Source organism: Lissotriton helveticus, chromosome 10 (genome assembly GCF_964261635.1).
Source record: "Lissotriton helveticus chromosome 10, aLisHel1.1, whole genome shotgun sequence".
Taxonomy (NCBI): domain Eukaryota; kingdom Metazoa; phylum Chordata; class Amphibia; order Caudata; family Salamandridae; genus Lissotriton; species Lissotriton helveticus.
This window is the reverse complement of record NC_136071.1, coordinates 747,682,904-747,699,821: the sequence shown is the minus strand read 5'-3', so window position 1 is coordinate 747,699,821 and position 16,918 is coordinate 747,682,904. Positions and strand designations below refer to the sequence as shown.

The window sequence follows — 16,918 nt, the reverse complement described above, 5'->3', positions numbered from 1 at the left end:
GTATATTCTTTCCCACATGACCCTGTTAAAAGATATGGCCGAAATGATTTGGTCAAAACTATATATATATATATATATATATATTATATATATATATATATATATATATATATATATATATATATATATATATATATATATATATATTTTGTCACACCAAATCGCTCTTGCGCTTTAGCAGGTCACACACGGCACCCCCTGCCATCCAGCTTGTGTGCCTCTAGCAGCTTTCACGCCTCTGTCTCCAGCGATATACCTGATTCCCGACGCGTTTCGAGGCCACTCCGCCTCTTCATCAAGGGGACATTTCACAGGAGCAAACAATTCACAACACCTCCGTTTCCATCTTACTTTATTCGTAAATTCAGGAAGTGCCGCCCTCAGTGGGCGTGGCTCATCGCATTCACCACCGAGCATGGTGGTATGTGTAGTCCTTGAGGTGAAGTACAGACAACGGGAGTGACCTCCCGAAGCACAAGAGCTTCTTTGGTGGTGAAGATTTTACAGACGGCTGTTCTTGGCCGTTGGGAGGAGCACCGCTTTGCTTACAGTTACGATACTGTGAGGCAGAGATGCTGTGGTGGAGAACTGCTCTGCGCCTTCCGGTACGACGTCTGAATTAAATGTGTAGCTTCATGTTCCCGAATCTCTCTCCCTACTAAAGGATATTAATGGACTGTATATTAAGGCAGGAGCATACAACCTACTAAAGGGAGTGTGGAACTCACCTCATGGACTACAATTACCATCGTGCTTGATGGTGTGAACAATAAGCCACGCCCACTGAGGGCGGCAGTTTTCAATCAATAAAGATGTTGATAAACGGAGGTGAGCTGAATGTGTGCTTCTGATTTGTCTCCAGATGAAGAGGCAGAGTGGCCTCGAAACGCGTCGGGATTCGTGCTATGTTTGGAGATGGGAAGTGTAAGCTAGAAGAGGCCAAAATGCTGGATAGCACAGACGACGGGAGTGACCTCCCAAAGCACAAGAGCTTCTTTTGGGGGGGGGGGGGGAGAGAGAGAGAGAGAGAGAGAGAGAGAGAGAGAGAGAGAGAGAGAGAGAGAGAGAGAGAGAGAGAGAGAGAGAGAGAGAGAGAGAGAGAGAGAGAGAGAGAGAGAGAGAGAGAGAGAGAGAGAGAGAGAGAGAGAGAGAGAGAGAGAGAGAGAGAGAGAGACTCTCTCTGTTGAAGGATTTGGCCGAAATGAATTGGTCAACACTCTTGCACCTTATATGAAAACAAAGGATACAAATATATATATCTATATCACTCCAACTCACCTTCACTTCTTACTGTACTCGAACAGACAAGCGTCGACCCAATCTTTTTAGTGCATTATTTTATTTCGCCAATGTCGCCATAACGCGTTTCGGGAGATCCCTCCCTTTATCACATATATATACATACGTGTATATATACATAAATATATCACTGCTCCGTCTCCTCCTACAAAGGAATCGGCACTCATGGGGGTAAGTTTATCATTTTAATTTAACTTGTGCAAACAAACATGTTTCCGCTGTCGCCCTCAATGTTCATAGGCGTGCCAGAAACGATCACAATTTAACGTCATTCCATGTGTAAAATTCATTGACATTAATGACGGCCTAAGAGGTAGATTTGATATGCAATCATCGCCATCTTGGTGTGATAAACCTCTTATAAAAGATAATGCTTTACAGTTTGCTTGTATATATGACATATAGCAGCGTTGACATTGGTAAGACGTAATGGATATAGTTAAAAATGCCCATTCAGGGCAGTATTAAGGTTGTATGTCTACTATTGTTGTCCTCACAATGAAATAATTGTATGCTAGTAGTCTGTTTAAGGCAAAATAATGCACTTGGCACTTTAATATTTACATCGATTAATATTAATATGTTTGACATTATTTAGAATTACTGTAAGCAAAGCTCGTGACGGTTTTAGCCCATTTTGGGAAATATATTGAGCTTTTTAATGTTTGTCGATATGATAGTATTCGCCTACATTGCAATAAAGAAATATGTGATTGTTTTGATGTTGCTGCTATATGGGCCCAACTGTAAAACATTATCTTTTATAATGCCAAGAAGGCGATGGTTGCATATCAAATATGTCAATGAATTTTACACATGGAATGACATTAAATTGTGACTGTTTTGGATGCGCCTGTGAACATTGAGGAAGGTGACAGCGGAAACGCGTTTGTTTGCACAAGTTACATTCAAATGATAAATTTACCCCGTGAGTGCCGATTCCTTTGTGGGAGGAGACGGAGCAGTGATCTTCACCGCGGGCTCACCCCACGTTACAAAATGTTTATCTTTCCAACTGGTGCTTAGACACAGTCACTTATCTTCATCTGAAACAACACATGAATTTTACAATTGTACTACTAGTATTTTGACCCTCTTTTGCATAATTATGTTTCTTCACTATTGGGATTCAGCATGCTGAATCTCACAATTACCAGGGTGATGCTGCCAATAGAAAATAACAGTAAACATTTTCTGAAGGTGGTATTGAGTTGTGGTTCACTGTACCTTCCACGCAGTCTGACAGCCTCGTCGAACCTCCTTTCATCCATTGCTTTCTGAACTTCTTGTGTCTAAAAACAGATTAGTTTGAATGTAAACAACCACAACTGTGCACTAACCCAATACAAATTATACTACAAACAGCTGCTGATTGAACGGCCTCTTATGAAGGGTACTATCTGAGAGAGAAACTTTTTCTGATATCATTACTATCATGACATTTTTTATGCCATTCGTTTAGAAAATTAAAAAATGTTCGATGGATGCCTACGTCATCGAACTAAATCCACTACTAAAGATAGAGCATAACAATTATTTCTGAGAACTTCAGAATGATCACATATGCCAAAAAGAATACACAATCTGTGTCAGTTTAAAAGAGAACTTCATATTATAGGCAGTTTTACTTTTTATTTGACTGAAAGAAAGTACTGAGGCGGGATAATATGCTAGCTTTTCAGACAACACAGATACCTGTGAATGAACCAGGAGTATGTTTAAGCTCAAATGTTGGTAAAGCGCATTACAATGTGGGAGAACATTTCATTTATACATATATCGTTCATTTCAAAACACAAATGTAAAGTTGGATTCTTGTCATTTTTCAAATGAGTTAATGCATCAGTCTGTAACTTTGTGCATTCTCAAGTGAAAAAGTGTAGTGCTTGACAGGGTAGTATCAGAGTCAAGCTTCTTCCTAGGTGTGCTTACTGATGACCTGATGGGGCCTCCATTACCAGACTCAGATCTTGGGAGTACAAAAATTAGACACAATTGAGGACTGAGTGAATCTAATCTGAACAAAAGGGCTTAGAAGCATTGTATGAAGGAAGCCAATGAATCCTATGATGGAAGTAAGGTGATATACACGCTGTACACGATGGATCTTACCTATGTACAAGGGTACTACTGTATATTTTGAAGAATTATAGTTGAGTTGTTTGATTTGTGAGAAGCATCCAGGGATGCATTTACCATGGAAATATATATTGTATGTGTTAGACCTGGCCCTTTTAGTAGGTTTAGGCCCCTGTATTTTTTGGACCTCGTTTTTGCTGGTTTTATGGCTTAGGGATAGTAGTGGGCACTGATTGTGCCACCCATGAATAGCCCTGCAAACATGTCTCAGACCTGCCACTGCAGTGTCTGCGAGTGCAGATTTAAACTGCCATTTCGACCTGGCAAGTGCACGCACGTGCCAGGCCCACAACTACCCTTTTACTACATGTATGTCACCTCTAAGGTAGGCCCAAGGCAGCCCCATGGACAAGTTGCAGGACATGTACTGGTGTGTTTTACATGTCCTAATAGTGAAAAACTTCTAATTTCGTTTTTCACTATCTCTCCCAAATGGCAACATGGGGATTGTATTAAAATATATTTTAAGTGTTATTTGCCACTGAGAGCACATATAAATGTGGAGTTTTGGGTCTCTGAGCTCCCATTTAAAAATACATCTTTTGGTGAAGTTGGATTTTAAATTGCGTGTTTGAAAATGCCACTTTTAGAAAGTGGGCATTTCTTTCCTTTAGCAATCTGTACCTCTGCCTGTCTGCAGAATCAACGTCTGGGGTGAATGACAGTTGGGGTCTCGTCCATTCTCTCTAGACAGTCACACAAAGGGACCTGAGGTGTGCCTTGCATGTCCTGATGGACCATCAGCAGGCTGATGGGCCTTCCTGTGCTAGAGTGGTGGGAGGAGTTGTCACTGACACCTGAATAGGGCTGTGCCGGTCTTCACACAAAGCTGTCTCAACCCCCTGTAGTGTATCTGGAACCAGATTAGGGAAAGGCAGGGTCTTGTGCCCTACAAAGACCTTCCTTTGAAGTTTGCTTACTTCAAAGGCAGAAAGGGGTGTAACTATTGGACCTCTCACACCTAAATATTAGAACACCTCTGAACTGAGGACATTCTGCCAATGAAGAAGAGATGGATTCTGGAGGAAGGACTGCCACTCTGCCTGTTGCTTTGTTATGCTGGTCTGCTCCTTGCTGCTTTTGTCCTGGGAGTGCAAGGACTGGACTTGGCTTTCTACATCCTTCTTTCAAGGTTCTCCAAGGGAGGGGGGGAGGAGCTAGCCGCGCTTGGAAATAGCCACGCCGTAGGCGAGCTCTCCTGATCAAGCCACAATCCTGCAGTAAATCCTGGGGTTCATCGTGCCACATCCACCCAAAAACGGCTGCCTGCCGAGCGGACTGTCTCCGCTGCCGTTTGCTGCCACCCTTGTGAAAAACGGCCGACATTGACGCGACGGCACCGACGCGACCCCGGAGTGCAGAGGCGTCCTCCCTGACTGTACGTGACCACGTTCGGGCTACGCGAGCCCGCGGCTGCACTGGTGTGCTGTAGGCCGCGTCGGCCCGAGAAAGCAGCGGCGGCTTGCAACCGCCCTACACCTGGCGCCACCTGATGGGTTGGTCTGCGATCCTGTGATGCTCCCGCGAGGCGTGGGTTTATGCTGAGGGCACCAAGACTGAGGTGAGGGCGCGCTACAGCATCTGCCATCCCTACCTCTACCGTCTCTCCCCGATAATACGGGTGGCGGCTGGAATCCGCTTCTGCTACATCCTTGGCTACCCTGCATCTCCTCTTGCCGTGGGGCCACGTTGGGGACTACGTACCCCCCTTCCACAGAGAGGGTCATCTGCTGTGCCCGCTGCCTACCAGCGTGTTCTTCTGTGCAGGCCTTGCCGATCTGGCTGCAGCTGGTTGAGGTCCCTTGCCGGATTTGCCCTTCATTTCTGACGCCGGGGCCTTGCTGTGGGGGCGCTCCGTTCCCTGCCCATGCCAAAGTTGGTGACTGACCGAGGCACGTCGACCCGAGGCATATCCACCAAGGGCTATCCCCCCTAGCAGGCTGCAGCCTTGCTTTTGGAACATGTGGATCTGGGCCGGAAGGTTGAAACCAGCGCCATCACCATGGGCAAACCGGAGAAGACACAAACGAAAATTCAGTTTGAAAACCAGCGGAAACTGCCCATGCCGTCCACAGACCGACAAACGCCACCCCGTGATTCTGCACCCTCTTCCACGGCTCAGACAACACTGGACGTGCAAGCTATGTTCACCGCCATTCAATCTACCCTGACCAACATAGATGGAAAGATTGACACGCTCACTTATCGGGTGGACCGCATGTCGGAGCGTCTAGATAAGCAGACGGAACGCATGGACATGGCGGAACGCCGAATATCGGACACCGAGGACGCCACACAACAGCTTGAACTGAAACATAAGAAGGCGGACGCTCTCCTGCAAAGCCTTGCGGCTAAGACGGAAGATTTAGAAGCACACTCGCGCCGCTGCAACCTGCGAATTTTGGGCATCGCAGAGACGACTCATATCAATAACATGGAAGCGTATGTCGAGACTCTCCTAACCACCATTTTGGGTAAGGACACTTTCTCAGCGGTATTCATCGTGGAGCGGGCACATCGCACATTGGCGCCAAAACCGGCGGTTGGAGCTAAACCGCGCCCTATCATCGCAAAACTGCTGAACTATAGGGATAGGGACGCCGCGCTCCGGAAAGCCAGCGAGCTTGGTTCTCTCACACATGAGGGCATGCAAATCTCAATCTACCCGGACTTCACCTCTCAGGTGCAGGAGGCCAGGAAGCAATATATGGACATCAAACGGAAGCTGAGAGACAACGATGTTCCATATGCAATGCTCTACCCGGCGTGTCTGAAGGTAACTCTAGATGGAAATGGCGTTATATGCAACACAACACATGAGGTAGTTAAATATTCGCAAGCCAACCATCCGCATGTACTGAGACGTAAATCACCACGTGGTCAACAACACGACCAGGACCATCCTTTGGATGTGGAATAACTGATATGCGACATGCCTGCTATGCGGAGAAGGACATGACTGCTTGCCTGCACCTCCTAATATACAGTTGGTAGATTGGCAATGCGTAATACCTTTGCTGCAGCGTTTACAGGACCCTTTTTGAGATGTTAATTCTTTCTGATTGTAGATGTTGGCTCGAAATCATGACTTAACTGCACGATGTAAGCACTGGAACCCAACGGTCACTGACTCGCGCTACTGCGAGTGGCTTGATCACCTGGCATATGCATGCTGGGCTACTGGCGGGCTGCGACCGCCCCCCCCCCCTTGTGTAATCCACGCTATCTGCCCTGTTTAGGTGTCTAAGTTCGAGGGCACCCTGATGTTATGGATGCTTATTTGCTGTTGTTTTTGTTCCGGGCTGATTACTTTGGGTATAGGCTTTGTCATGATTGGGATGGCAAAGTGGGTGGTGGGTGGTGGGGGGGGTTCGATGATGGATAATGTTGTCACAATTAGCTTCTGTCACAACGGTGTTCCTGGTTCCTGGAACGCTTACTTCAGGTTAAATGTCACGGTACACTTGCATGTAAAGTGGGAATGCTCGAATGGCTATGGGTAGACACTTAAAGTTGTTAACGTGTAATGTCAGGGGCCTCAACAGCCCTAAAAAAACAGGCAGATCTTTGCGTACTTAGACCGTCACGCTATAGATTTGGCACTCCTACAAGAAACCCACCTCCTCCCCGGTAAGGCTAAGACACTGGGCTACCGCTGGGCTGAACACTCTATCTCTGCCACGTACTCCTCTTATGCCCGTGGGGTGTCGGTCTTGGTGCGTCGTGGGGTTCAGTTCCGCTTAGAGCGCACGGATATAGACCTCAATGGTAGATTTGTCATTGTTACAGGTACATTGTGTGGCACTAGAGTGGGTATTGTTAATATATATGGACCAAATGTTGATGACCCTGATTTCTATTTCTCTCTATTTACCAAATTGCGCGACTATCCCCCGTTAGACTGGATCTGGGGTGGTGATCTCAATGTTGCACTTGATTCTGCTCTGGATCGATCACAAGATACTTTTGAACACCATAAACGTGCAGCGGAAGCTCTCCTCCATGGCATTGGCGAATTTAGTCTGTGTGACGTATGGAGAGACCGTCACCCTGCCCAGCGCGAAAGCGCGCATTCCTCTGCAGCACACGCCAGCTGGTCACGACTTGATTATTGGCTGCTTTCGGAGCGGGCCTCTACTTGGGCCACTGATGTCACACATCTCCCTAAAACATTATCAGACCACAACCCAGTGGTCCTGTCCCTGGCTGTCCCCACATACACCCCCCCCATTTACTTGGCGCTTCAATGCCATAGCACTCGTCGACCCCTTATATAAAGAAACACTGCACAAGGCGATAGAGGAATTCTTTGCGGTCAATAGCAAATCTGTAGATAGTGCTGGCACGCTTTGGGAGGCTTTTAAGGCAACACTTCGTGGGGTGTGTATTTCTACTACTGTGGGTATCCTGAAGGATATCAGAACACAATTGCAGAACTGCGAGACCGATATTCGTCGACTGGAGTCGGAGTTCGACTCCACACAAGATCCCGGGAAATTAGCTGACATACGCGTGGCCATCACACGATATAACGCACTGGCAGATGACGAAATAAAATACATGTCCAAAAGACATAGGGCGCGCAGGCTAGGGGAGGGGGGATGCCCTGGCCGTGTACTGGCACAGAAGATATGCATGCAACAAAAGCAACAATTAGTTACGCCACTTCAAGACGAACAGGGGCAATTACACTTTGACACCCCTAATATTCTGCGCACGTTTGTCACCACATACCGCAAATTTTACACTACACAGCACACGGCCGCCGAATCGGACATATTAGACTACATTGCAGATGTGGCGCTGGTGTGGTTGTCGGACTCACACCGAGAATTTTTAGCCTCACCCATAACGGGGGAGGAAACTCTCACTGCTATTAAATCCTTACCGAATGGGAAAGCCCCAGGCCCTGACGGGTTCACAGCAGAATTTTATAAGGCGTACGCTGAGGACCTTATCCCCTACCTCCTTGAAATGTACGATGAGGCCCATACCGATGGCATTCTACCACAAACATTGAGAGAAGCCGTTATAGTAACACTGCTCAAGCCTGATAAAGACGCCACTAGGGCAGACTCCTATCGACCCTTATCATTAATAAACACAGATGTAAAAATACTGGCGAAAATTATCGCTGCAAGATTGCAACCCCTCATGCCCACCATTGTGCTACCTGATCAATCGGGCTTCATCCCTGACAGATCCACCACACACAACCTGCGAACGATCTTTGCGTTAATGCACCAATTGCGGCCAGATCTCCGTGCAGTGGCGGTGCCATTAGATGCAGCCAAGGCCTTTGACTCGGTGGAGTGGCCGTACATGTTTGTGATACTGGGACGAATTGGCCTTCCCCTACGTCTACTAACTTGGATCAAACTACTACACCCCACGGCCCGAGTAAAGGTTAACGGATATGTCTCGGAGTCTATGCCCATACAACGAGGCACTAGGCAGGGGTGTCCACTCTCCCCCCTACTCTTCTCGATTGTGCTGGAGCCACTGGCCTGTAAAATTTGACAGAAATACGCCCACACTGCGCTTGGATTCCGCCTCCGACCTATAAGCATCTCGCTCTATGCGGATGATATGGTCCTCTACCTTCGAGACCCGGATACTTATTTATCCCCTGTGCTTCGGGAATATGTGAAATTTGGCAGACAATCTGGCCTTACTATTAACTGGTCTAAATCTGCAGTGATCCCGTTAACCACATGCACGAATACTCCGCAACTAGATTTCCCTCTTGTATGGCGAGATGATCCAATTAAATACCTAGGTGTGTGGGTGCACCGAGATGTGGAACTAGTAATTCGACATAATTATGGCACAACGAAACGCAGATACAGAGATGGAAAACACTCCCGCTCTCCCTAGCTGACAGGATTTCCCTGCTGAAAATGGTAGTGCTCCCTAAGTTGCTATACCTCTTTGTTAACATTCCGCTCACTCCTCCCCCCTCGGTCTTTGCCAGACTTCGCACAGCGTTTATACAGCTTATTTGGGCGGGGAAGCAAGCCAGGGTTAGTCTCCGTACACTCACTCTTCCATACAGCGCGGGCGGCTTCACAGTGCCCGATGCTTACCTCTATTACTTATGCTCACAGGCGCAATGTGCCTACTACTGGCATCATCCGGTGCGGTATCTGCCAGATTTAGCAGTAGAAAAAGGGGACGCACACCCGATAGCACTCACAAGCATTTTATCACACAATAGACCTCATCTTGCGGAAGGGGAGATAAACACGATCCGCACCACGACTCACGCTTGGGCACGGCTTAGCACACTGGCCCGTAAATCCCCTATTTACGCTCCGAGCCTCCCACTGGCGTGGCATTCCGACCTCTCCGTCACGAGAGAATGGAATAACATGTCCATACTGGAGCAGGCAGGCTTTTTAACCCTGGGGGACCTCTATCCCAATGGTTCATTCATCACACACCACGATTTGGCATATATTAGTAACCAAACTCCTCTCTTTCGTTTCCTCTACCATAGACTGCGAGCCGCGGCTCGAGAGTTGTATCCCTCCTTCCCCGATGAACCCCCAACCCTCCACTCTCTGCAATTGCTGATAACCTCGCCTACTCACGCCCACATTCTGTCCAAGTTGTACAGACATGCACAGGATGAAATTGGTGCCGACACTATTCCAATGAGAGATAAATGGTCTAGAATGCTAGATGCCCCCCTCACGGAAGAAGACTGGACGGCTGCCTGCACACTGACCTCACTTCTTACCCCCAACGGAAACCTGCATATTATTCACTATAAATATCTACACCAGGTATACTACACCCCCCTCAAGATGTACAAACTTAAACTGCGTGATGATGCTAAATGTAAAAGATGTAATATGGATGACGCGGACTTTGCGCATCTAGCCTGGTGCTGTGCGAAGGTACAGCAGTACTGGCTGAATGTCACTGCCCATCTAACGAAATTACTGCTATGTGAAGTTCCTTGTACTCCTAGAGTGTGTTTGTTAGGCCTGGACGTCCCGCTCAGGGCGACTGGCAAGAAGCTCATGGCTCTATTACTGCTACAGGCGAAGCGCAGACTCTCTATACACTGGGGTAGCAAGCGCACCCCACTACTCAAAGACTGGTTGATGGACGCTGCCTACTGCAGGGATAACTTCATGGTGTACGCAGAGGAACTGCCCACCGCCTCCAAACCCTCTGATATTTGGTGCACACTCTCTGACTACCTGCGTACTAACCCAGATCTAATTGAAGAGACTCCTGCCATTGTGTCCCACTCCTAACTCTCTACTTGTACCATTCTTAACAATACGGTATTAATGTAAAAGTGTATTGTGTGAGATGTCTATATGGGTTTATACTGATTGCAAAACTGTGATTTTGGATTTATTCCTTTGTAAACCTCTTGCATACTGTTTGTGTCTGAAGTGTGACATGTATCTGTAATCTGTGTTCTCTGATAAACTGATAAATAAAAAAAATAAAAATAAAAAGGTTCTCCAAGGGAGTGTGCATACTTGCCTCCTATTAAGAGGTCTCATGGCCATTAAAGATTTCACCTACCAGTGCCTGGGCTCTTCTGCTGAGAGTCCTGACTTGCCAAGTAGTGCCAAATCCAGGTCCTGGGCCATTGTAAGTGTAACTTGGTGAACTTAAAGAGACAATCCATGCATCGATTCCCAGAACCTGTTTTCTCAATGCACCACAGTAAAATTTGATGCATCGCCTCTGCCTGCACCGAATCGTGGTTCCCACTGGAAGCCTCGACCATGACTTTTACCTTGTGTCAGAGAAATCGCTGCAGCGTGAGTCCCTAACACTATGTCACTGACGTTCATGGTACCCACTCTGATGCAGCACCTGCTTTGTGGCTGTGAAATCGAGGCAGCACCTGCACCGCCGCATTGACGCTGCGCATTTGGATTTTCGGCGCATCGTCCCTCAATACTGACTCTTCATAGACACTGTGCCGCACTAAGGAACCGAGGCTGTGTGTCCGGTAATCCATGCATCACCTCCTGTTCCAGTAAGGGACCGATGCATAACCTCCCCTGCCAGTAAGGAACCGATGTATCCCCTCCCCTGTCTAGAAGGAAGGAACCGAGGCATCACCTTCCCTGCCAGTAAGAAACCCACGCATCACCTCCCTGGTGGAGTAAGGCACCGAGGCATCACTTTGCTTTTCCAGTGCCTCACCTTCCCTGCACCTAGAACCATCTTTGGTTTTTGACTTATCTAAGGAACTTTGTGTTAAAACGAATGCATCAATTGATTTCTATGGACTAAACTTGCTTATCCTTTCAAAAGTGATATTTTGACTTGTGCATGTTGGATTTTGTTTGCTTTGCTCTTTTTTTATTCAGATAAATATCGGCAATTTTTCTAAACTGATGTGGACTCCTTTTGGTAGTGTTTTCAGTATGTTATTGTGTGTGTGTGTGTGTGTGTGTGCAAATGCTTTACACATTGCCTCTGAGATAAGTTTGACTGCTCGTGTCATGCTACCCAGGGTACTCCCGTACCCTGACTAGAGTAAGAGTTCCTACTTGGACAGCATGCAAACCACTACCAACTACAGACCCCATTCCTAACAGTATGAATACACTAGACTGGTATGTCACTCCAGTCAGGATGTCATGCAAGCAACCATAGTATTTATGTCCAACATTAAGGGCCTCATTTAGATTTTAGAAGACGGCTCACTCTTTCACAACGGTGACGGATATCCTGTCTGCCAAAATATAAATCCCATAGGATACAATGGGATTTGTGTTTTGGTAGGCAAAATATCTGTCTTTGTTGTGATAAAGCAACCCGTCTGCCGAAATCTAAATCAGGCCCACAGTCTATTGAAACTGGGATGTACTCAGTAGGATGGATTGCATGAGGGTGACATGATATCAGAGAACAAAAGCACAGGCTGTGAGAAGTAAATACCTAGGCGATTAAGATAAGAGATCGTTCTGTGAATGGAAGGACCTTTATTTATGGACTCAAGCAACCTTTATTAAAATTATAGTCTTGGGAACTCAAAAGGCATAAAGACACCAAGCTGTTGAACAGTACTGCCCCTAGTGATATAAAAAATGTATAGTGATGGGGAGGTGACTAGCACCAAATATTGAAATATATCCAACAATATTTATGATAAAGGAATATGAATAAAGCAGACAGAGGATAGAAGCTTGAGAAGGAAATGTTGAACTAGTGCTTGAGGTCCCCATATTGAGTGATCCTGTTTAATAGTGAACACATATTCTGACAACTTTCCTGGATTTAGAGGGTTGAGAACATGTATAACCTACACTGTGAAAATACATTTTGTGTATATATAGCTATATTTATAAAATTAGTTATAACTTTATAAACACTAGGTTCAATTCAGGTGACTACAATAGCATATCGGCTCCGCTAGATATTTTTAAAGTTTAAATCCATTGTTAATTTCATTTTAATTTAACCTTTTTCTTTTGTTCTAATGTATTAGCCACCACATGCATTGTATTTCATTTATGTTTTTGGTTCCATACGTTAGTCTGCCACATAAATAAATGTTAGTATTTATTTATTTGGTAGTCGTCTATAGCGTCATAGCATTATGGTTACTTCAAATTGCAATATAGTTCTGACTTGAAGGTCGAGTTGCTTGAGCTACCAGGAGTCCAATTCAATATGGGGAAAACACACCAAATCTGTGGCCAAATATCACACACTACCCTCGTGTTACCAAGGGGGATATTCACTTATCTCCGCCTTAACGCATCAAAAGTGGAGATAGATATAACACCCCATTCACAAGCTGGTGCAAAGTGCAGACATCACCAGTATTCCCACGATAACTGCCCCAAAATTTATCTCCACGGTGAACACCACCAACTAACCCTAATGAGATGCAGAGTAGGCGTCGCCGTCAAAAACACATGAAAAAATCACAAAACCACTTTCACAACGAACTGCCAGATCTGCAATGCAAACCAAAAACAGGTCATAAGCCGCAGTAGCAGCAGGGAATTAACACTTGCCTTTTGCTGGTGTTAAGCAGGACGACTACCTGCAGCATAAAAGGGAGCCCAGCCAAGAGCCACACCTGAAGACCCACAGATGCCATGGAGACAATGATCATGCAATGCAAATACACATGAGGGCCACAACCCCCACCGCAAACCACCCCAGACCCACCATCACCCCCAGGACAAATCCCGCCCCCCCAGAACACCACAGAGGCAGCGTACACAAAGACAGCGGACCAACCTAAAACACACCTGCTACACAGACCCAATGCCAGAGGAGGACATTGCCCACTACAGGCCCAAAAGGACAACCATCCCCCACATCCTGACCCACATCCCCCACCTGCTGACGGTCCCAACCCAGCAGACAACCAACAACCCTCCGCAGACAAAGCTGCCGGCTGCGTAGCACATGCCGGCCTCTGGTACCATCCAACCCACAACTGCCAGAATCAGAGGAGTCACACAGCCAGCCCCATCCAAGGTCATCACACCTGTCCTGGATGCCAACATCAGCCTGGTATCCCAGCACCCCCACGTCTCCCACACTGCGCAGGAGGAGCTGGAGACCAAGCATAGCAGGATTCCCTCACCTGTCAGGGACAATCAACTGCACACATGTACCCCTCGTGCCCCCTGCCCACACTGCACACATCTACCACAACAGAAAGCTTGCACATACCATAAATGTGCAGGCTAAAGTGGACCACCGGGGACACCTCAACAATGTTGTGGCCAACTCCCCAGGCAGAGTGCATGATACTCACATCTCCCGACAGCCCATCATCACCCGCGCTCCCAGGATGGGACACATGGAAATGCAGTGCCCATTGGTAAGTCCAAAATAAACACACCACACACCTCCAGCCCACAGTCATGCAACTCACGACACTGCCAATGACCACGCAGTACAACTACATCCAACATGACACACAACATGCCAACCGACCAGATACAACAACACAACTCCATTGGGAGTCTGGCCTTGCAATGCCTACAACCCAGCCACGGCATGGCACCACAGACACACAATAGCAGGATGTGAGGAGCGGCATGGAAAAGGCACGTGGGAGAGTGGCAAGTGACTAAGGAATGTGAACCTACCCAATGCCAGATGTGCCAAGGAGGTGCCGAACAGACCACAGAGTGCAAACCACAGAAATGGCCATGTGGAGATCAACTGCTGGTGCATGGAGTTTAGTGGCCAGTGGACGCTACCATATCCCCACAGGCTGTGGGACAGAACGCGGAAATGTCGCATATTATGTACCCCACTGCATGCGCGTGTGTAGTGGGTTCGACCTGCGTATGTCAGGCCTGCATAGGGGTGTGAACAAAAAGCCCGTCACACTGGTCGTTGTTCTCATTCAGAATGGACAGCGCGTATGCCAGGGCAGCACCTCTCAGCCCGCCACAAGTCCTGCGTCGAGCACGGCAGGGCCTGCGTCCCTGTGTGCCTGCTGCACCCTGGGCTGCTGGTCCCCAGACCCGTCATACCTGCCCCAGTGCACCAATGAGGCTCAGCTCACCTGCCTCCACCGGCGTGTGTTAAAGAGGGCCCACCACGTGCTGGTGCAAGCTCCAAGCACCAGCCCCGCGACCTTGGCATCCTCCGCAGACCATCGCTGGCCCCCCCGGCGCTGGCCCACTTTACTCCTTTCTCATTTACATACTCCATCGGCATCCTCTTCGGCCCAGTAGATACAACATGTGGAACTGTGTCCTGAGTCCTGAATGTCAGTGACCCCAAGTCCATGGCAGCGGCCACAACAACAGACTCCCTTCGATCAGTGAGGCATAATTCCATATCGCAGGCCTGCGACACGTGGTGCCACTAACTCTGTTCAATGCAAGCCGGCGACACCTGGTGCCACTAGCCCTGTTCAAAGCAAGCCGGCGGTACGTGGATGAGGGCACAGGTTTACCCTGTGGACCAGTAGGTCCCACATCCAGCACTTAGTCACAAATCATGAACGCACGGAGAGGAGTAAGAGGAAGATGCGGCTCAGTCTGGACGAATGCTGGATCAGAGTCACGGAGGTGATCGAACACTATCAACAACTGACCTGGTGGCATCAACCCTGTTCACCACAAGTCAGCGGCCCGTGGAGAACGCTGTGCATCCGGAGCCACTAACTCTGTGCAGCACAAGTCATGGGGCCTTTATGGTTGAATGGTTGTGTCCTTTACGATGTACACTGTTACAATTTCTGACTGCACCCGGCAGCCCTTGCCGGCTGGTGGGCACACACACCCCACACACATCCAACACAGGTGCCACTCGGTATGTGTGCCTAGTAATAAATGTGGCTGTGCGCACGTGCCCATAGCCATTCACACCATCTGAGCAAGTGTGTCTGAGTGGTCAGGTGTCAGTATGATGGGCACGGGCCCTGCAACATCACAGTGTGCTGTCTCCAGCAGACGTTACCATGTCACCTCAGCGTTGGCAGTGACCCTGGACATGTAGCTTTGCACACACCCCCCAGCATGCACAAGCGGCGTGTGCTGGTAAGGCGTACGTCAGGTCAGTGCTGGGGTGTGCTAATTAGGCAGAGGGAGCAGGGCGTGGCTCGGAACTGGCCTTGGGCAGGAAGTGCGGTAAGTGTGTCTCTGTTTTGGGGTGTAGTCGCCAACCAGGGCCACAGTAGTCGATGTTGCAATGTAGCATGCACCAGTAGGGCGGGCCTACATGTAACGGGACATGTAGGAGCGCAAGATCGCTCGGGGTCTTGGCACATGCATGCCAAGTGTTATGTGTATCAGTCCTGCGGATGCATGAGTCCGTTGCCTGGCCTCATTCAAAGCGCGATCACAGCCAGCCATGGGCTGTACATCTGTGTCCGCACTGTCCGGACCATTTGCCTACACTCACGTGGCCGCACACCTTCAAAGGCCAGCATCACAGTGTTGTTGGTATGCCGCTGGACATGCGCGGACAAGCATTACAATGGTGTGCCATAGGAGTGCACGTGATGGGGGCTCCTGGGATGGAGGAGCAGCTGTGTGGCAACGTAACACACAGTGAGGCCGCTCATGTGCCACGTGCTGGGCATATCATCCATGATTCCCAGGGTCGCAGACATACCACCACACCCACGACAGGCCTCTGTACATCACCTATATGCATGCAGATGATGAAGTTTCTGTAGTCATGAAAGGTCCTTTGTCTGAAGTATCGGGCGGTAGCTCATCTGCAGCTCCGAGCAGGAACTTGCATGTGGCCAGCATGCCAACAGATACGATGGCATTTGCTTGCGACTCCCACACTACAACGTGTACACATCCCATACGCAGGAGTCCTTGGTCGTAATTAGCGTGCGTGAAATGGCCTTCACACGTACTCCCACCCCAGGTGTGCATCCACTGCTCATTGCACCGAGCTGGCGCAGGTCAAGCCAGTGCCACTTCAAGCAGAGCCACAGATGCAATGGCAGACAATCCTGGACACATGCTCGACTCCAGTCTCGTGGACCTGTACCGTG

The 16,918-nt window shown here is 48.2% G+C and overlaps 1 protein-coding gene across 3 annotated transcripts in view; it reads right to left on the bottom strand.

The window, feature by feature from the left end:
• The window catches only part of PFKP (phosphofructokinase, platelet), a 383,854-nt gene that overhangs the window by 168,922 nt on the left and 198,014 nt on the right, over positions 1-16,918 (bottom strand). For all 3 annotated transcript variants that reach the window (XM_078663306.1, XM_078663305.1, XM_078663307.1), the window contains exon 11: positions 2,527-2,591. In XM_078663306.1, the coding sequence (XP_078519432.1) occupies positions 2,527-2,591 (65 nt within the window). The remainder of the gene's footprint in view (positions 1-2,526; positions 2,592-16,918) is intronic.